Genomic DNA, 22231 nt, shown 5'->3' on the forward strand with positions numbered 1-22231 from the left:
ATCATTGGACGATTCTTCACCGGTAGTTAACCGTTGGTCCATCGGAAAAATAGAAGAACAAGGGGGAGGGAGGGCCACGACCTTTCCCTTTCCCTCCCCCTCCGTCGATGGCATAGGACACGGGCACGGTGGCACCAGTGACAACGATGGATTAGGTGGAATGGATGCCATCGAGGGAGGGGTCACCAGTGGTGGCATGGAGTGAAAAGAAGTGTTTTCTCTGGTTACGGGTCATGGATCTGAAGATCCAGACCCGTGACACCCACTTCTTCATTAATGGCATTATGTAATATTGATTATTGTAAAAAGGGTATTCTAGTACCCTAATTTTGTTTATAATCACATGTTAACATAAAGGAATACACAGCAGCCGACCCATAAACAGCTGGGTATCGGTTTTTCCCAAACCTCTCTCTCTCTCCCTTTCTTTATCTCTCTCTGTTTCGCAGCTCTCTAGCGTGGAACGAACTGCAGGTTGCAAAACTAACATGGTATCAGAGCCACGCTTCAGCTGAAACTGGGATCGATTCAAAAAGGCACGTCTGAAGATCCTTTTCTCCTCTATTTCCTCTTCCAAAGTCTGAAAAAAAAAAAAAAGGGGTACGTCTGTTCTTGTTTTCCTTTTTCTTTTTTGGAATCACGACTGACCCAGTCAGTCTCATTCTTTTCATCCTACATCTGTTTCTCGTTTCTTTCTGGAATCACGACTGACCCAATCAGTCTCAGTCTGTTTCTCGCCTCTTTCTGGAATCACGACTGACCCAGTCAGTTTTTTTTTTTGGTTCACGACTGACCCAGACAACTCAGATTTTTTTCTGGTTTCTGGGACTCACGACTGACCCAACTAACTCAGTTTTTTGGGATTCACGTCTCATTCATCCCCTTCTTTTCTCACCCAGCCAACTCTTTTTTTTTTGTTCACGTTTCATTCATTCATTAATTTTCTCCCTACAGTTTCCTTTTCTCCTACTTCGGTAGTGGCCGAACCTTGGTTTCTCCACTGTTTTCTTTTGTCTCTTGAGTGACTCAGCCCAGATTTCCTCATTCAGCCATTAACAAGCCGATACATTAGGAATACATATTCACATTGATTTTTTTTTGGATTTTCATATCCGATATTCCATTTCATATACAAATCAGAAATCTGATTGACATTCAATTTCTGTTTCATATCAGCAATCTGAATTAGTTCCTGCAAAAAAAAAAAAAAGAGTTACAGAACTGCAGGTGTAAGCAGATTGTGCTGAATACATTCTTCATTCTGTGAAACATGAATTCCCTTCCTAGCCAGTCAGTTCTTTCTTCAAGTTTCCGCAGCCAACTTGTGTCTGAAAAATTAAATAATTGTAACTTCTTGACTTGGAAGAGGCAAATCATACCTTTCATTAGGAGTCAGGATCTTTCTGGACATCTGGATGGATCTATTCCAGTTCCTCCTGAGTTCATATCACAAGAAGAAAGGGACAGCAAAGGGGAATCTACTACCGTATATGTTAGAAATCCTGAATTTGTGGCTTGGATGAAAAGAGACCAAGCGCATGTTGCTTATATTACATCAACACTGTCATAAGAGGTTCTTGTAGCCATTCCAGATGACTGCACTGCCATGCAACTTTGGAACAGACTTGTTCAGACATACTCACAGGTTTCTCAGGCCAGGATTATGTTTCTTAAAAGAGAATTTCAAATGTGAATAAAAGATTCCATGACCATCATGGAATATTTGAACAAAATGAAAGTTATCACAGATCAGTTAGCAGTTGTTGGAAGTACAGTTTCTGATAAAGATTTGGTATAACAAACCCTCAGTGGATTGGGACACAACTATCATATGATTGTCGCTTCTCTGTTATGTTTACCTGAGCTGGCCAATTTTGAAGATCTGCGCGCAAAATTGTTACAATATGAGATGAATCTAAAGGGATTTTCTGAAGAATCATCTATGCATGCTGGGGCACAAGAAGTTCTTGCTATAGGGGTTACTTATGCACGAGGATGAGGAAACTATGATATCAAGGGAAAAGGAGCACAAGGTAGAAGTGGTCATGGAGGTCGTGGATTATTGCCTACACCCAACTCATATACCAACCCACAAAGACAGAAGCCAATTCCTACTTGCTTTCTGTGTAATAAAAGGGGGCATATCAAAGCTAACTGTTGGTTCAATCCCCTAAATAAAGGAAAATCAACACAAACTGAAGCAAAAAGAGGCACAGACAATACAAGGACCAACGGAGAAGTAAAAGAGTTGTTGTTGTCAGCCTTAGCAGAATTGAATATGAAACAAAATGAGCAAGGCACTTGGTATGTGGACTCTGGCGCAGCGACTCATGTTACTGGTGATGCAAGTAAGCTCCTAAAACTTGTTCCTTACATTGGTAGAAGTAGTATAGTTACTGGAGATGGATCACACCACTCTGTCTCGCATATTGGAAACTTCAGCATACCCTTGCCTGAATCTTCCATCAATCTTTCAAATGTTTTTTATGCCCCTAATATCAAGAAAAACATTGTTTCAGTTTCTAAACTTGATGATATCAAAGCCTCAGTTGAATTTACTCCCTCTTCTGTTCTTGTTAAGGATCTCTGCACGAAGGAGACGTTCGCTAGAGGAAAACGGCAAGGCAATATGTATGTTTTTCAAGAAGATCCTTCAGCACATATTCGCTCTGCAGACCCAAACTTGAAACTCCAATCATCGTTGTCTTCTGAAAATCCTACCTGCGTTTTTAGTGTCTCTGAAATCAATAAGCCAAACCTTTGACATGGTCGTCTAGGTCACTGCAGTAATAATTTCATTGAAAAGTTTGTTTCAAGTAACCTCATTCCCAAGTCAAGTTTAGGAATAAATGTAAATGACAACAAATGTTCTAGTTGTCTCTTATGTAAGAGTCATGTTTTACCATTTCATTCTATCAATAAAAGAGCTTCAAGACCTTTTGAGACTATCTGTTCTGATGTTTGGGGGCCTGCTCCAGTTGCTTCTATGTCTGGAACTAGATACTAGCTTTTATTTGTTGACAGTTATTCTCGTTATTCCTGGATATTTTTCATGAAACATAAATCTGAGACTTTCAAGTTGTTCCGTAACTTCCATTCCTTTGTCAGAAACCAATTTTCAGAAAACATCCTAAGTTTCCAATATGACGGAGGAGGTGAATTCTCTTCCATTGACTTTACTAACTTTCTTCAAAGTAATGGGATAAGGAAAAAGGTGTCTTGCCCGCACACACCTCAGCAAAATGGGATTGCTGAAAGAAAGCATCGCCATATTGTTGAGAGTGTGATGAGCATGATGCATGATAGTAATCTTCCGATCACTTTATGGACAGAAGCTTTTCATTCTACAGTTCATGTGATAAATCAATTGCCCATGACTATTTTGGAAAACAAGTCTCCTTGTCTCTTTTTGGTATCCACCCCAACTACTATGATTTGCATGTGTTTGGCTGTTTATGTTATGTTCATGTTGACAGTTCAAGGAGACATAAGTTTCAGGACAAGGCTTTGAAGTGCAGGTTTGTGGGTTATGTCGATGACTGTAAAGGGTACAGGTGCTATGATCCGGTGAGCAAGCGCATCAAAATATCAAGAAATGTCATCTTCGATGAATTGAATTTTGATTTTCAATGTACTAGTTCTTCAGAATCAAAACATAAAGTTCAGGCTTATTATCCTTGGTTGAATTATGAACTTCTCGCAGGAGCTAGTGATGCTTGCTCAAATTGCACTCAAAAGGATAAGATACTTGTGTCTACTGATGGGATGATTGATCATGAAAATACAGACTCAACTTTGAATCCAGGAAGATATAGAGGCTTTGTCTACACTCGACAAGAAAGAGAGTCACCCACCATAGTTGATTCAGACATGGACACATCCTCAACATCCAACATTGTTGATACTAGAAGATCCACACGTCCTCGCCATCCAATTGAAAGGTGGGTCAATTATGAAAATTTCTCATTAGATTTTCAACTCTTTCTAACAGCCTTGAATAAAGAAGATGAACCCACAACGTTCTCTCAATCATCAAATTCCAGAAGATGGATTGAAGCAATGAATGAGGAGATGAAAGCTCTACATGAATGTGGTATGTGGGATGTCGTATAAAGACCACCTGATAGAAATGTTGTTGGTTCGAAATGGGTGTACAAAATAAAGTATAAACCAGATGGGACTATAGAGTGATACAAGGCGAGACTTGTAGCCAAAGGTTTTACACAGGAGCAAGGACAGGATTATGATGAAACCTTTAGTCCAGTGGTGAGAATGGGGACAATCCGAGTCATACTTTCTTTAGCTATTGAACACCAATGGACCATTAGCCAACTTGATGTGAAGAATGCCTTTCTTCATGGAGATTTGAGAGAAGAAGTTTACATGGAACAACCCACTGGTTACGCAAAAGGTAATCCTACAAAATATGTCTGCAGACTAAAAAGGGCAATATATGGATTGAAGCAGGCATCTCGATCTTGTTTTGACAGCTTTTCTCTTGAAATACAAAAATATGGTTTTAAGAAATCTCTTCTTGACCACTCCTTATTTATATTTAAGAACCAAGACACAATTACTCTGTTGTTGATATATGTGGATGATATCATCATCACTGGCAGTTCCAATGAGCACATTGAAGAAGTCAAACATCTCTTGAATCAGAGGTTCAAAATGAAGGACCTTGGCAAACTACGGTACTTTCTTGGAGTTGAAGTCGACAGTTCCTCTGAAAGAATGACTCTCACTCAACATAAGTATACTATTGATGTTCTCAATAAAGCGGGTATGAAAGACTGCAAGCCCTTAAGCACTCCTAGCGTTCTTCATCAAAGGCTTAGCTCTCAAGATGGAGATCCATTTGATAATCCCACACAGTACCGTAGCATAGTGGGTATGTTACAATACCTCACTTTTACTCGCCCTGATATAGTCTACTCGGTGAATCAAGTTTCTCAGTTTATGCATGCCCCATGTGAAGGGCATATGGAAGCAGTTAAACGGATACTACGATATCTGAAGGGAATGGTTGGGGATGGTCTCATATATAAGCGAAAGACAAATGGGCAAAGTGCACATGAGATCACTATTTATTCTGATGCGGACTGGGCGGGAGATCCAGATGAACGCAGATCAGTATCCGGCTATTGTGTATTTGTTGGGATGAATTTGGTTCCTTGGAGTAGTAAGAAACAAAAGGTTGTTGCCAGATCCAGTACAGAGGCTGAATACAGGTCAATGGCAGCCGCCACTGCTGAGGCTACTTGGGTTAGACATCTACTGACAGAAGTAGGAGAATCGATATCTCGATCACTTCTTTTGTGTGACAACCAGAGTGCCATTAGTATGTCTTTTAATCCAATCCATCACAGTCGTGCCAAACATATTGAAATAGACCAGCATTTTGTGAGACAAAAGGTAGAAGAGAAAGAGATTGAGCATGAATTTGTTCGAACTACAGATCAAGTGGCGGATATATTTACAAAAGGATTGACTAAAGACAGATTTTGGACGTTAAAAGGCAAGTTGTTCATGATTCAAGATCATGCACAACTTGAGGGAGGGTGAAAAGAAGTGTTTTCTCTGGTTACGGGTCATGGATCTGAAGATCCAGACCCGTGACACCCACTTCTTCATTAATGGCATTATGTAATATTGATTATTGTAAAAAGGGTATTCTAGTACCCTAATTTTGTTTGTAATCACATGTTAACATAAAGGAATACACAGCAGCCGACCCATAAACAGCTGGGTATCGGTTTTTCCCAAACCTCTCTCTCTCCCTTTCTCTATCTCTCTCTGTTTTGCAGCTCTCTAGCGTGGAACGAACTGCAGGTTGCAAAACTAACATGGAGGACACCAGTGATGGTGATGTTTTGTTGTTCGTCGATGCTAGTGGCAGGGCGGTCAGTCGACGAGAGCACTGCAGTCCTTGACTCAACGCTTCACTCGGTTGCCTCTCCAAACATTGCTTGAGACCAAGTCATCATTCTGTCGCCCCAAATTAACGGTTTATACTTTTTAACCCTCTTCCAACCTACATAATGATTGAACGATCAGTGAGAAATCGTCGCTCATTCGAGAAACCTTCGCCTCCAATGTCGTCAAGCATACTCTTGATGGATCTTTGCTTTTACTTCCCAACATCGGAAACACGATTGCTTTTACTTCCCAACATCGTAAACACGATTAGGACTTCAGCTCTAATACCAATTGATGTAATCCGAGAGGGCTCGATTTATGATAAAACTATCAAACTACAAAGTTTGAAAAACGGGAAATAAATCAGAAAATTCAAGGAAACTACTGGGAAGAATGAAAAATTGCAAGGAAATAACTCAAAACAGAAAATAAATCAAAATAACTGGAAATACTAAAATCAATCTGAATGCTGAATTCTCAATTTGACTGCCTCTGATCCTAAATCTTCCTTATATTTATAGGGAAAGAATTCTAATCTTAATAAGCTCTTTAAACTGATAACCCTCTAAAAGATAAAACTTATCCTAATCTGATGGAACCTGAATATTGGATCCAATACATAATCTAATATCTATTACAAATGAACCAAATACTAAACGATAAAAATCCAAAATATGAATTAGATCCCAATGGATCTGGATCTTTGGCTTCGCTCCTACATCATTCTCCCCGAGTTAAAGAAAGGCTTGCCCTCAAGTCTCGATCCCACTTACGCTCTAACTGTAAGAAATAATGGACGATTAGAACCTCTGGAAGGCACAAACCCACTAGCGCCGGTGTGATACGATCCGAAGAATCTCCAAACAAGTGCAAATTGACGAACTAATTATCAAATGGCTGGCGTAGCATGTAACCAAGTGGATCTTCATATAGAACATGGGTTAAACCATGAAGATCCAACTTAAGGTGTACTTAGGTCCAACTAGAACCAACCGGATCCAAGTGGGTGATGATAGGTCAAAGTCAAATGGATAGGATAGGCTTTGAAGGTGACTTAGTTTTAAAAAGAATTTAAGTGGGATTGGTCCAAACGAGTTGAGGAAGGGTTTTGTGTATAAAATGACTTTTTGGGGTTCATTTGGGGTTAAATAGGTCGAAATGAAAGGTATTCGGGCCAGATTCAGATCCAAACAAAGGTGAAAGGGAGGGTCCAAGTGGGCAGAACCGGGTTTGGGCGAGAAATCGGTTCTGTTATTCGGTTTTGTGGAAGAATAGGGATGAAATGAAGGAAATTGGGTCGAACATGAAGGGAACTGAGTCGAACTTAAAGGGAACCAGTTCGAAATCGAACTGGTTCCAAACCAATCGATTTCACCTTTGATTGTTCTTGGAGAAGGGTGGAGGGGGTTAGGGTTTGGATGAAATCCGCCCTCTTCCACCGTCCATGGCGGGCCACCATCAAGGTCGATAGCCGAAGGACCGGGGTGCCGCTCATCGCGGATGGGAGGTGTCCACCAACCGGAAGGACCCACGGCGTCCAGCACCTCGCCGATGTCTGTCGAGTGGGAGAGGAAGTGGAAGAGAGGGAAGAAGTGGGGGAATCGGGTGGAGTAGGGATTCTGAAAGAGATTGATGCCGGTGCGAGAGGAGACGACGACTATGAGGAAACAAAGAAGGGGTGGTTGAAGGTGGAGCCAGAGAAGGGGGGGCTCTATAGGTCCTGAAACGAGCCGGACAGGCGGTGGCTCCTGCCCACCGACGTTGGCACAGTGCGTGCTCCATGAAAGGTTGGCCCCTGTCGGCCTGCCTCGTCATGTGGTGGGTAGTCGAACAGGAAAGGCTGGCCCCAAACCTGTTACAAATAAACGTCCAAACCGCCTAAACCATGTGACAAGAAATGAAAAGATGCAAGTCTCCTCATCCTTGCCACACAAGAAACACTGATTAGGTAAGGACATCCCAAATCTTTTTAGTTGGTCTTGTGTTAACAGCCTCTGAAAACACGCCAAATAAACAACCCAGGAGGCCCTTGGGGTAACTCTCTTGTGGCCCAAACGAACTTCAGCCATGGATAGGGAAAACCTTCCTCCCGAATCCATAACTCCTTACGAGAAGTACCATCAACACTAGAAGACCCTTTCCAACATAAAAAATCCTTACCTTGCGCAAGAGAGAACCCCTGTACCTGATTCCATATACCATTCAAAGAGGGAATGGGGGTTGATTGCATGCCCCACATATAGACCTAGCTTCAGAAATGGACATACTCTTAATGCGTCTTAAATTCCTTTCATTCACATCTATCAAAGACAACAATGGGAACCCAGCCCATGGGTCAGTCCAAAATTTGGTGGAAGTACCATCGAAAACCCTACATGAAACAAACATCTCAATAGCTTCCCAACCCCAAACGACGCCCTTCCAAACCCCCAACCCATTACAATTTTTTTGGCTGCCCCCAAAACTCTTTTTGGAGAGATATTTGGCTCTCATAAACTCCACCCACATGGAGTCCTTACAATAAATATCAATGGCTAGCTTCGCAAGGGAAGCTCTATTCACCTCTTCTACTCTCTGAAAGCCCACCCCACCTTCTAATTTCGGTTTACATAGGGTGTTCCATGCAACCAAATTTTTTAATAGAGTTTCCAAAATACGAATAATTTTTCTAGGGATCCTGAAAGATTGCAACTAAAAAATAGGAATACTAGTCAAAGTGTTCTAAATAAGAACTCTACTAGTTTATGCACTTTTGAGACGATCGAAGTACGCATATCGGTTTCTAGCTTTACCAACAAATAATGAGTCTTGATTTGCAAGCACACTCTAACTCTATATGATAGACAGCTAGGTCGGTTAGCCTTAAACTACTGTTATGAAGCCAATGTATGTATGCAGGTCTCAACCCTTTAATAATGATTCATCTCATTTTTGCCTTGCTGATCCTTGCTTTCAGATTTAGTTGCTGTATTTTTTGACGTAAAATCTTCACCTTCATGTAGTAGCTAATTAATGTTGATCCTTGAATGACGATGAGCTTATTTTCCAAAAGTTGAAGTTAAACATCATTTGTTTTAGCAAATAAAAGTTGCTAAGGCAGCCCATGCAACTTTCGGAGTTTTAGCATCCTTAATATACTTCAACAATTCTTTTTCAGCAACTGTCTTTATCACAAACAAGGTTTTTCCTTTTTTATCTTCCATTTACTTTGTACCTCTATGTTTGTCAGCACCGATGAGGTAGTGTCGCTACTGTCGACAGCCTCGCAGAGATCTTGGTGATGAAATACAATTTTATACAGAATTGCTACAACAACAACAACAACAACAACTACGCCTTCATCCCAAAACAATTGGGGTCAGCGATATGAACCAAAAAAGAAATTCATTTTGGGTCTTCCACATGAATCATTTTCCTCCAATCATTTCTATCCAACGCCATGTCCTCGGTGAGGTTCAAAGCATTCATATCCTTTCCTATCATCTCCATCCAAGTCTTCCTAGGCCTACCCCGACCTCTTTTAACTAATATATTTTCCCATTTCTCCAACCTTCTAACTGGAGCATCATTAGGCCTTCGCCGAATATGTCCAAACCACCGTAAACGATTCTCTCGCATCTTATTTTCAATGGGTGAAACACCTACCTTCTTACGTATCTCTTCGTTCCGAATCTTATCTTTTATTGTATTTCCACACATCCATCTAAGCATCCGCATCTCAGCTACACTCATTTTTTGAATATGATGTCTCTTGGCAGCCCAACATTCCGTACCATATAGTAAAGCGGGTCTAATAGTCGTCCTATAAAACTTTCCCTTCAACCGCAATGGCATTCTACGATCGCACAGCACTCCAGTAGCACTTTTCCATTTCATCCACCCAACCTTTATCCTATGATTTACATCTCCATCAATTTCTCCATACTTTTGAATGATGGATCCCAAATATTTGAAATAATCATTCACCGGTATATCTTGCTCACCAAGCTTCACTACTTCGTTGCTTACTAAACCGACATTCCATATATTCAGTCTTACTCTTACTCAACTTAAAACCTCTAGCTTCCAATGTCTGTCTCCATAATTCTAACTTAGCATTAACCCCAGCTCTAGACTCATCAATCAAAACAATATCATCAGCAAACAACATACACCACGGTACATTTTCTTGAATTGATCTCGTAAGCTCATCCATCACTATTGCAAATAGGAAAGGGCTTAAAGCAGATCCTTGATGTAACCCAACCGATATCGGGAAATTGGTTGTCACCCCTCCACAAGTGCGGACATTGGTTACTACTCCTTCAAACATATCTTTAATTATACTAATGTACTTGAGAGAAACACCTTTCTTCATCATTGTCCACCAGAGAACGTCCCTAGGTACTCTATCGTATGCCTTCTCTAAATCAATAAAAACCATATGCAAATCTTTGTTCCTCTCTCTATATCTTTCAATAAGTTGTCTAAGAAGATGTATAGCTTCCATAGTTGATCTACCACGCATAAAACCAAATTGATTCTCCGATATCATGACAACCTTCCTCAACCTAGACTCAATCACCCTCTCCCAAAGTTTCATAGTATGACTCATGAGTTTTATACCACGATAGTTTGTGCAATCCTGTATATCACCCTTATTCTTATATAAAGGCACCAAAGTACTCTTCCTCCACTCATTAGGCATCTTATTTGTTCGCCAAATCAAGTTAAAAAGATTTGTCAACCATTCTAAACCTTTCTCTCCCAAGCATTTCCAAGCCTCGATAGGTATACCATCTGGGCCAACTGCCCTTCTTGATTTCATTTTCTTCAAAGCCTCTGCAATTTCTTTCTTTTGAATCTTGCGCATGAAGTCACGATTTATCTCATGAAAAGGAATGGAGAAGTCTCCAAGATCTTGAGCATGACTATCATTAAATAGCTTATCAAAATAATCTTTCCATCTCTCCTTAATCTCCTCATCTTTGACTAAAACCCTTTGCGTTTCATCTTTGATACATCTAACCATACCCAAATCCTTCGATTTCCTATCTCTCATCTTTGCAAGCCTATAAATATCCTTCTCGCCTTCTTTGGTATCCAACTTGTCATAAACCTCCTTATATACCTTAGCCCTCGCATTTCGAACAACTTTTTTAGCTTCCTTCTTTGCTATCATATACTTCTCCAAATTCTCATTATCACGACTCTTACTTAGATTTCTATAACACTCTCTTTTAACCTTAATAGCTAACCTTTATACAGAATTGCTAATAATCATAATTATAAAGAGTGAGTTTTTTCACACTTTTGTTCATGCAAGTCATGTCTGTCAACACGATTAGTGAAACCACTCATCAAACTTTGAACACCAAGAAGAATGGTTCCCGAATGATCGGCTTTACAGCTCCTACCGCTCACAATGGACTAAGACATGTGTTCTCAAACAAGCCCGAATGGACCCACGATCAAAAACACTCTAATACCTCTTATTGGGTGGTGGTCCCACACTAGAAGCTTGTTCAGGTGCCCTTAGAGACTCTATTATGTACAAGCAGATTGTAGAAAGCCTGCTCTATTTGACCTTGACCAGATCTGACATTACATATACACTTTGTGTCAGTAAATTCATGTAAACACCTAGAAAAGCACACCTCCAAACAGTTTCTCATATCCTGTGTTATAGTCTATGATCTTCTGCGCAACAAGACATGAATGGATAGGATACTATGATTTTTTACTTTGTTAATGATCAAACAACTCATCGATCCACCTCTGGGATCGACAACAATATCACAGTGTAGTAAGAAAGAAAGAATATAAAAAAATGGGTTGCTCCAAGCTGGGATCCCAACGAGCAACCCATTTTTTTCCTTATCAATTACAGAGATAGAATACAGTGTTGCGACCATAACTGCACAAGAGTCTACCTAGTTCACACAGTTGTTTAAAGATTTGCATCAAGAAGTGAATATGCCAATGACCCTATACTGTGATAATCTTTCAACTATCAAACAAGTTGAAAATACAATTTTTCATGCCAAAACCAAGTACATTAAGTACGTTTTCACTACACTAGAGAGATAGTTTTACAAGAAAACTTATGTTGGTACCAATCAGAATGGAAGACCAAAATGGCAATATATTTGCTACATGACTAGATTATTCAACATTTATCAAGCATCGTGAAAGATTTGACATGATCAAGAGGTCGACAATCAGAAAAGTCAGGGAATGTTAAGATCAACATTGACAAGTTGGTTTTAGTTTTATATTTTTTTTATTATAAATTGACTCATTCTTTTGACATCTTGTATGGATGTTAGGGTGTCATTGGATAGAGCATCTCAATTGTATGGTATGTATTGTTGTTTTCTTTTTTCGTCAAAGTTTTATTTTGTGACCATGAAATCGCCTCAAGTGGGGTCCACTACCCAACAACTGCATCATTCAGGAAAAAGCCCAGGCATTCACTGTAAACTTTTCATCCATATCATTTGTTACTAACGCAAGCCTTGATGTGCACAATTAGACAGTTGGTAGCGGGTTTTCATAGTAGGACTAATATCGCCCGTGTTAAAAGCACCCAATGTAGATGAGACAAGGCATGATGGTGATGGTAGTGGTGGTAGTAAATGATGGTCAATATGTTCAAAGTTTAGTCATTAAACTGGTTCTAATTCAAAACAAGCAAAGCACAGTTCAACACCAAAGGGTCCACGAATCGCACCTCCGAGTATGCTAGCCTCCACATGGACCAACCTCCATTAGCGCTCGCCAACATGGAAGCGAGACCTCCATACCTGTACAGGCTTGTAGACGTATACACACACCTAGTAGCCTTCTCATACGAAGACTCAAGGGCCACGCTCCCACAAGAAGCGACCTGATGATGCTCACACACACACGCGCGCGCGCGTTATAAGCATAAAAGGATCGCCCGAAATCACAAAAGCAAAACATCACAAAAGTGGAGCTTAAGGGGAGGAAATGTGAGAATAGTTATTATAGGAAGGGTGCAGATGTAATGTTCTATAAATCTAAGGGGACAAAAGATATATATAAAACAAAAGAATGCGAAGAGCAGGGGAAAGCTCAAACCCTAGAAAGAAGAAAGAGGAGGAAGGAAAGACGAGAGGTACCCCTGTGACCTTGACGAACTGGCCGTCGGCGGCTGCGGCGAGTCCCGAGACGGGGAGGCGGGAGAGGAAGGAGGCGAGGGCCAGGCGGCGCCAGTTCCAGGCGTTCCAGGAGAGGATGGCGAGGAGGAGAGCGGAGAGGGAGAGGAGGAGGAGGAAGAAGAGGGCGTTGTGGACGACGAAGAGGACGAAGGTGAAGACGGAGAGGCCGAGGGCGAAGAGGCAGAGGAGGGTGCAGGCGGCCGCCCGAGGGATGCTGGACCAGAAGGAGGCACCGTCCCCCTCGCTCCGCCGCCTCAGGGACAGGTCGTTCATCTCATCTTTTCCAGACTTTCCTGCTGCTGCTGCTGCTGCTGCTGCTGCAAACCCCGTCTCCGTTAGTCGTCCCCTCCCCAGGAAGAAAGAAGGAAAGAAAGACACGAAGGAAGATGAAGCAGAGAGCGTCTCTCAGACTCGGTCGTTCGTTTTTCTCCTCAGCAATGGGCTTCACGAAATTACGAAAACGTGCCTATGTTTGAATGACGCCTAGCTTTGAGTGTCAACGGGTTGGGTTGGGTTTGACCCAAACGATACCAAACACAGATCTGATTTGAGATGTTGGTAGGTACCGAGTCCGAACCCAGGTTCTTTCACAGAAACCATACCCGGATCTTATAAGTATTACATTAATCAGACTCGAACTATACCGGATAAAATAACATTTTTTATCCTTTTTATATTAAAAAATTACAGATCTTAATCAAAATTTGGGTCAAAGTAGGGATGGCAGTGGGGCGGGGCGGGGCGGGGGACAAGGTTTCCACCCCCGCCCCGCCTCAAAATTTTATCCTCCACCCCCGCCCCGCCTCCGCGGCGGGGATGGATTTTATCCTCCACCCCCGCCTTCATCCCCGTTTCATGTCCTCCACCCCCGCCCCGTCCCCGTCCCCGTCCCCGCCCCGTCCCCGTCCCCGCCCCGCCCCCGCCCCGTCCCCGTCCCGACCCCGCCCCCGTCCCCGACCCCGCGGGATGAGCGTGCTCGTCACCGGCGCCGCTGGCTTTGTCGGCACCCACGTCTCGCTCGCCCTCCGGAAGCGCGGTGACGGTGTCGTCGGCCTCGACAACTTCAACGACTACTACGACCCCTCGCTCAAGAAGGCCCGCCGTCGAATCCTCGGCGACCACGGCGTCTTCGTCATCGCCGGCGACATCAACGACGCCCGGCTCCTGGCCAAGCTCTTCGACCTCGTCGCCTTCACCCACGTGATGCACCTCGCCGCCGAGGCCGGAGTCCGGTACGCTATCGAGAACCCGGCGTCCTACGTGCACAGTAACGTCGCCCGGCTCCAGGGTTAGGAAATTAGGGAAGGGAGTTAGGGTTAGTAAACAGTTCATCTGAGTTGGGGGCGGGGATGGGGCGGGGCCGGGACGGGGATGGGCCGGGGGCGGGGCGGGGATGGGCCGGGGATGGGCCGGGGCGGGGATGGGGCGGGGCGGGGGAACGTGCCAGTCCATCCCCGCCTCCACCCCCGGACGGGGATGGATTTTAACCTTCATCCCCGCCTCCATCCCCGTTTCATACCCTTCATCCCCGGTCCAAACGGGGCGAGGCGGGGCGGGGCCCCGCTTTCCCCTCCACTGCCATCCCTAGGTCAAAGCCCAAGTATGATATTGAATCTCTTGGGCTCGTGCTTATCAAAAAGGACCTTCTAGCCCAGCGCGATCAATTGGTGCTTCACTAATAGGGATGGCAGTGGACCAGGGGAAAGCGGGCCCCGCCTCGCCCCGTTTGGACCCGGGATGAAGGGTATGAAACGGGGATGGAGGCGGGGGTGGAGGATAAAATCCATCCCTGCCGCGGAGGCGGGGCGGGGGTGGACGTGCACTTTTCCCCGCCCCACCCCGATCCCCGTCACAACCCCGCCCCAACCACTTTTCCCCGCAATATCCCCGCCTCATCCCCGTTTGGACCGGGGATGAAGGGTATGAAACGGGGATGGAGGCGGGGGTGGAGGATAAAATCCATCCCTGCCGCGGAGGCGGGGCGGGGGTGGAGGATAAAATTTTGGGCCCTCGCCTCCTTTGGCCCATGCTGTTGCCTAGCCTTTCTGAGAAAGGAGACAAACAGTCTTTGCTTTGACTTAGCTTGGGTCGTCGAACATAACCATTGAGACTAGACCAAGTTTAGGAGTTGCAACTTGCAAGGAAAACAAGTCACACAAAAGGAGTTTTCAGGTCTGGCTGAGCTTTTTTTTCCTGTAGAAGCCAGAACCGGCAAACCAATTGGCAATTGTTCACGTGTGTTTGGCAACTTTCCATGGAAAGTCACATGCACACGGTGGCTCGGACCAACAAACAAATAAAGAACCTTCTTCTGCTAAAGTAGTAAGGCTTTGTTTAGGTGATGGGAGTGAAGAAGCAGTAGCTGGGTGCATTTGAAAAAATGTCAGCTGCCAAATCTATTCTTATATTGAATGATAAATCAAAAAGTTTAAATTTAGCTAAGCATTGTGATACAGGGTAAGGTAGGAATTTGAAAAAAAAATTAAGTGCAATAAAATACCCTTTATATGCTCAAGGGTCTCTTCAAAAAATATTTTTGAAGAATTTGAATTAACTTTTTTAAAAATATTTAAAATAAATTAATAAAATATATAAATATTTGAATTTTAATAAGTAACATGTAATTAAAATTAAGCTTAATTTAAATATTATCTAATTTCATTTTATTTAATTTTATATTTAATTTTTTATAGAATTTTATTTGAATTTAATAAGAATTAATTTGATAGAATAAAACTTAAAAATTAAGCTAAATTTTATAATTTGATAGGAGTCCATAAATGAGCCCTCCCATCCTATAAAAAAAACTTTAAAATAAAGCTTTAAATTAAAACTTGACCCTGACTGCTCATCCCAAATGCATGAATGCCCATGCCAACTAGGGGTGGCAATCGGGTCAGGTTGGCGGGTTGGGTTGGCGTGTCATCATACCTCAACCCGAACCCAACCCGTTTATTAAACGGGTCGGCTGTGGCAAACACTAACCTGATCCATTTAATAAACGGGTAACCCGACATGACCCGCCAACCCGTTTAATAAATGGGTTGGGTCAAGAAAACGGGTTGGAAGGTAGCGGGCAGGTTGGCGGGTTGGTGGGCGGGTTGGCGGGTCGGGTTAGCGGGTTGACCCGCCCGCCTAACCCGTTTATTAAACGGGTCAGCCGGGTTGGCAGGTTGGCATACCCCCAACCCGAACCCGACCCGTTTAATAAACGGGTTAGGCGGTCGACCCGTTTATTAAACGGGTTGGCTTAAGCCCAACCCGAACCGGCCTAAGAGGTGGGTTGGCGGGTCGTGTCAGGTTTTGCCACCCCTAATGCCAACTAGGGCCACCAAGGTAGTTTTACCAAATGCATAAACGTCTATCCCATCTATCAGATTCCAAACAGAACCTAAAGGAAGTTGAATTCTTGAGTTTTCACGAGAAAAGGCAAGAGGACAAGGAGGTTATTTTTTCGAATTTGGTATGAAAAAGTCAAAAGGCTAAGTGACAAAGTAATTATTTAAGGTAGAGTAACGGACAATCTGCTTGAGAAAGTTCTTGCATTAATGAGGACAAGGCCCACTTAGTTGATAAATCTTTGCTCAGTCAAAAGCATAGTGACAAACGTTTTTATCGGCAATTTCTGGTTTTTCAAAAACTCGTGAGAAATTGAAAAAAAACTATAAAATATCGCATTTTTTCGTCAAAATCTCGGCAATAAAAAATTTAATTAAAAATATAAAAAAATATTTTTTATAAGAAAATATTAATAAAATTTATTTAAAAATAAAAATACATGATTTTTTTTGCAAAAAATAGCTGTTTAAAACGTAAATATCGTGTTTAAATAGCAGTATTTATGTTTTTTCATAAATCTCGCGATATCTTGTAAATCTCGCAAGAAATTACCGTTTTAAACTTTCAGGCAATTTCTCACAATATTATCGTAAGATTTTTTCATAAATCTCGCGATATTTGTCACACTGGTTCCAATTAAGTAACAGGAGTAAATCATATCACACTGTAATATGCCTTTTTTGGCTTGTAAATGATCCATCTAGCAAATGCTTAGCCCAGCCATTCAGGTCTCCCGAAAGTCCACATGACAAGCACCACGAATCTGCTGTTGAACAACCGGACCCATCTCCGGTCGTGTCCAATCTTTTTGGGAATGTGACACTAAGATGCTCTTCACGATAATGATAACCTTGTGAAAAAAAGCTAAAACTGTCAATGTTGGATTTAAGATAGGCCTGACTTTTTTTCGACCCAACAGGACCCATAGCTTGACCTATCAGCCCAATAAACCCACATCCAGGTTGGTATCATAGTGACAAATGTTTTTATCGGCAATTTCTCATTTTTCAAAAACTAGCAAGAAATTGAAAAAAATCATAAATCTTGCATTTTTTTCGGCAAAATCTCGGCTATAAAAAAATTAATTAAAAAATTTAATACAAATAATTTAAAAATAAAAATACATGGTTTTTTTTTGCAATAAATTGCCATTTAAAATGTAAATATCGCATTTAAATCACGGTATTTATATTTTTTATAAATCTTGCGATATTTTGTAAATCTCGCAAAAAATTGCCGTTTTAAACTTTCAGGCAATTTCTTGTGATATTATAGTGAGATTTTCATAAATCTTGTGATATTATCGCGAGATTTTCATAAATCTCGCGATATTTGTCGGTTGGTATTATCCTATTCTTTCCCATCTTCAGCCTGTTTTGTGTACTTGCTAAATTGAATTCACCCTGCATTTCCCCCGGATGGCTTCCCTTAAGATAGGAGACTTAGATGTGTTCACAACCGAATAAACTGGTGGAGGTCCGACTAACTCCAGCTTGCCTATCTAATATAGGAAAACACGCATCATCAAATGCCCAATCTTCCGACGCACGCTGCATGTCCGATTCTGCATTTTTTTTCTTTTTCTTTTTTGTCTTTAGTGGCGGGCGGAACCACCGCTAAAGACCCTGGGCAGAAAATACCCTTCAGCGGTGGTTCTTCCCTCTACTAATGACCTTTTTTGGATAAAAAAAATGGCATTTTTTTTCACTGATCGGCGACAGATAGTCATCTGACCATCGTGTTTGATGATAAGGTCTAATATATATGGTTAATAAGGTACCAAACTAATGAATAGAAATCACATTTTTCTTCAAAAATTTTAATTTTTTTATAGATTAAATGTTACGATGTAATCTACATGGTTTGTTTAGTAAGAAACTTGTTTAGAATCATGTGATTTGTGACAAGTAATTAGGTTTTTAAAGTGATCCAAAAATCAACAGCCTACAATGTGCCAAAATTTAACAACTCAAAAAATCACATTTTTACATCATAAAAGCATGATCCAAGGCTTAATCCTTATGAACAGATCATGCGAAACATATCTACCTAGTTAGATTAAGTCCATACAACCTGCACCTATAATTTATATCTCATTACTTTTGTACTTTCATTAGTAGCCAATATATATATATATATATATATATATATATATATATATATATATATATATATATATATATATATATATATATATATTGAATCCACCCTAATCCATGTGCAATATATGGATACTTCTCGCGATGTTACTTGCATTAGTTTTGATTATGAAGTATGATGCATCAAATAAATATCAGTATGACTCTGTCTAATGGCATCTCTGCTCTCCATAAATATCATTTTCGTGTTAGAGGGTCCAAGACGATGCTTACAACATTGAGCAGAGCAATATAAGATGGTGATGCGAGTGCATTGGAGTTTTGAAACCAAACACCAAAGACAAGCATGAATATTAATGAAGATGCAATATTGCCATCAAAAAATTCATCTACGGGAAATAAATTATTCAAGTGACACAACTCAATTCAACTACATCTTAATCCTAATCCGAAATATTATAAAAGCAGAAACAAGAGTATCAAAACAAGTCAATCTTAATCCACTAAACTTAGAGTTTTAAATAAAAATATATATAAAAAAAATAGTCAAACCACCACACCATCAACAAATCACCAAACCACTACTTAAAAGTTTCAAAAAACAAAAACGCCAATCTTAGGCTCTTAGCCTATTCATCACTAAAGATAAGCATGCATGCTTGGTAGAGTCACCATTCTTCTTCAATTTGCCTTGCTCTTTCTTCATAAAATGTCAATAAATCTGAGATCAAAGAAGATGGTAAATCATAAATGTTCCAACAAGTAGCAGGTTTTTAACAAAACAAATTATATTAACAACATTATCGAAAAATGATACTAAATCTGAACATGAGTATCAAATTCTCTAATCTCACCTAGCAGTCTGAGTCTGAACCATCATCCTCCAATGAGTGTCATCAAACTACTTATAATGAAAATATAAAAAAAAAAATCATTGCTAATGTTTCAATAATATTAAAGACTATGTTATAAAAAAACAACAATATATCATACAACCACATGAACAATTTCAAATAAATGCATTACCTTGTACTTGAAGAGATGTCTCAGTTTTTATCCAAGTTTGAGCGCATATCAATGCTTGAACCACTTTTGGATTCAATCAACATCGAACATCACTAACCACCCTCCCACCAGTGCTAAATGCGGATTCAGATGTTACTAATGAAATAGGAATAGAGAAAAATGTTCAGTGCTATTTTTGAGAGGATTGGGTATTTGTCTGAACTCATCTTCCACACTTCAAAATATCAAACTACTCAATTCCTTTTCCTTGTTTTTTGGCACCATTGGATCTTCTAAATACAATGTTATCTCTGACTTTATGGGCTGATTACTCTTATTTTGCATACAATATTTAACAAGACCAGCTACATGATCATCATCATCGATCATCACATCAACATTGTTATTAGTTGATTTCATATGTGATAGAGCACCATTTGTTTCATACTCTATATATAAGTGATCTAATGCATCCTTCATAGATTATGTGAGTATGTTCTTTACCATCCTTTTCATATATTGTTTGAAATATATATTCCACAGACAAGAACTTTAAGCGAGGATCCAACACCACAACAAGTGCCAAAAATTTATTTATTTTATTTCAATACTTAGCAATTTTTTTCTTCATTGTACAAGCTACAACCTTTAAAATGTCATCATCACGTTCCAAACGAATGTGCGACTTGTATATTTCATGAAGAAAAAAATGTGTTGTCACATGCTTGAATCCCAAAACAACAAGTGTAATATTATAAAATATTTCTAAAAACTTGCAAAGCTTTTCAACCACATCCCATGCATACAAAGATGAAAACTCCTTAAATTCAGAAGAATCTTTATACTTCAACCACATGAATACTTCTTTAAAAAAAAGTAGAATTCCATCTAGTCTCAACATCATAACATAATTTATTTATTATGAGAATCTTTACCTTCTCTACCGCTTCTTTAAATGAAATTTCATCATTTTTCTAACCATTTATAATGCTTAACAATAGTAAAAAACTCTTCAACAATGTGTTTTACTTTTTTCAAACCATCTTTGACTATGAGATTACTGATGTGAGCAGTGCATCGAATATGAAACCATTTTCTGTTCAAAAGAATCAAACCTTTACCTCATATTGTCTCTCTCAAACCCATTAATGTCATACAATCATTTACACTGGCATTGTCTACAATTAAACTCATTAACTTTGATTCAATGCCTCAATCCATGAAAGATTCTTTCAAACATAGTGTTATGTTAGCAACATTGTGCAGTGGTGGAATTTGAGGAAAACTTTATAAATCATACTTTACAACATTCAATTATTATCAATAAAATGTGCAGTCAAACATAAATAACTCATAATCCGAACAAATATCCAAGTGTCACAAGTGAGTGATACTCTTTAAGCATTTGCTTAGATAAATCCCTTCAACTTCTCCTTTTCAAGGTCATATATTTTCATGATTTCTCTTGTAATAGTTATGTGAGAAACAGGAACATAATCTTGATTGCATGATTGAAATAATTTGTTCATACAATCATATTCCACAATATTTAAAGGAAGATCATGCATAATAATAGTAGTAGCATATAATTTTTTTAGTACGTTACATGCTAAATTTAGAATTTATTGGCAAAGTGCTTCCTTTGCAAAGTGAATTCTTTGTTAGCTTTCTTGTTGTTGTTTAGCCAATTTACTCTCGCAAGACACCAAATGTCTTCTTAGATGGTTGGTCTCATTTGCACTAGCAACACTAAGATTCTTATTACAAATAGAGCACCTAGCTATTACCTTTCTCATCTCATCAAAGTCCTCTACATAATATTCTCATACTTTCGAAGTTCTCCATTTGATGTACTTGGTTTACTAGAGATGTCAACAACTTCATTAGCAACTTGATCAGTTTTTTTACATCAAAATAAACAATCAAAGTATATTAAATTAAGTTAACATGAGCTTCATATATATTTATATTAAAAAAATATGAAACTAATTAAAACTTACTAATCACTTTGACGAGTTTGATTATTGGATGTCATCATTGCAAATATGCAATATTTAATTCTGCTAGAATAGCTTGATAATACTAAAAAAACTAAAAATGAAAGTGGAATAAAAAAAAAAGATGTTAGGAAATAGAAAAGATGATTACAACCAAAGCCAATAAAACCAGATAAAATACTAGAAAACATGATCATAGCTTTTTTCAAAGTCCCCTCTTCTTTAGTTCTATCTCATATTATCAAAATAGTTGTTTTTTAAACCCCCAATATAAAAACATTTAATTATAGTAGTTGGAACTTCAAAGATAAAAGGCAGCAATGTCATATAAAAAAAAAACCTAAAAATAGCATACCTGCTATTGCTCTAGACTAATGTAGATTGTCACTCACCAATCACTGATCATCGGTCACATGCTAGACCACAAGGTCCACAACAACCTAAAAATAGGTATGCATAATGCATACTTGGATCAAGTAGTTGAAACATGAAAGATAAAATGCAACGATGCCATATGCACAAAAAAAACTAAAACCAACATACCTGCTAGACTCTAGACTATGCAGGTCATCGATGAGACCACACCAACCTAAAAACATATCAAGTAGTTGAAACATGAAAGATAAAAGATGCAACAATGTTATAAAAAAAATAAAAAAACAACATACTTGCTAGACTATGCAGATCACCGAACATTGATCGTCGGTCA

At 39.9% G+C, this 22231-nt stretch overlaps 1 protein-coding gene across 3 annotated transcripts in view; it reads right to left on the reverse strand.

Moving 5' to 3' along the window:
• Window positions 1–13721, reverse strand: part of LOC149829548 (protein SHOU4-like) — a 36006-nt gene extending 22285 nt beyond the window's left edge. The window contains exons 1-2 of one of the 3 annotated variants that reach the window (XM_090016018.1): window positions 13044–13721; window positions 12632–12787 (exon numbers count right to left, since the gene is read on the reverse strand). In XM_090016018.1, coding sequence (XP_089872144.1) covers window positions 12632–12787; window positions 13044–13355 — 468 coding nt within the window. In that variant the 5' untranslated portion in view covers window positions 13356–13721. The remainder of the gene's footprint in view (window positions 1–12631; window positions 12788–13043) is intronic. The other 2 variants (XM_090016020.1, XM_090016019.1) reach the window with 2 other exon arrangements.
• Between the last annotated feature and the right edge of the window lie 8510 nt (window positions 13722–22231).

This window comes from Nuphar pumila, chromosome 8, assembly GCF_984573655.1.
Source record: "Nuphar pumila chromosome 8, dmNupPumi1.hap1.1, whole genome shotgun sequence".
Lineage (NCBI taxonomy): Eukaryota > Viridiplantae > Streptophyta > Magnoliopsida > Nymphaeales > Nymphaeaceae > Nuphar > Nuphar pumila.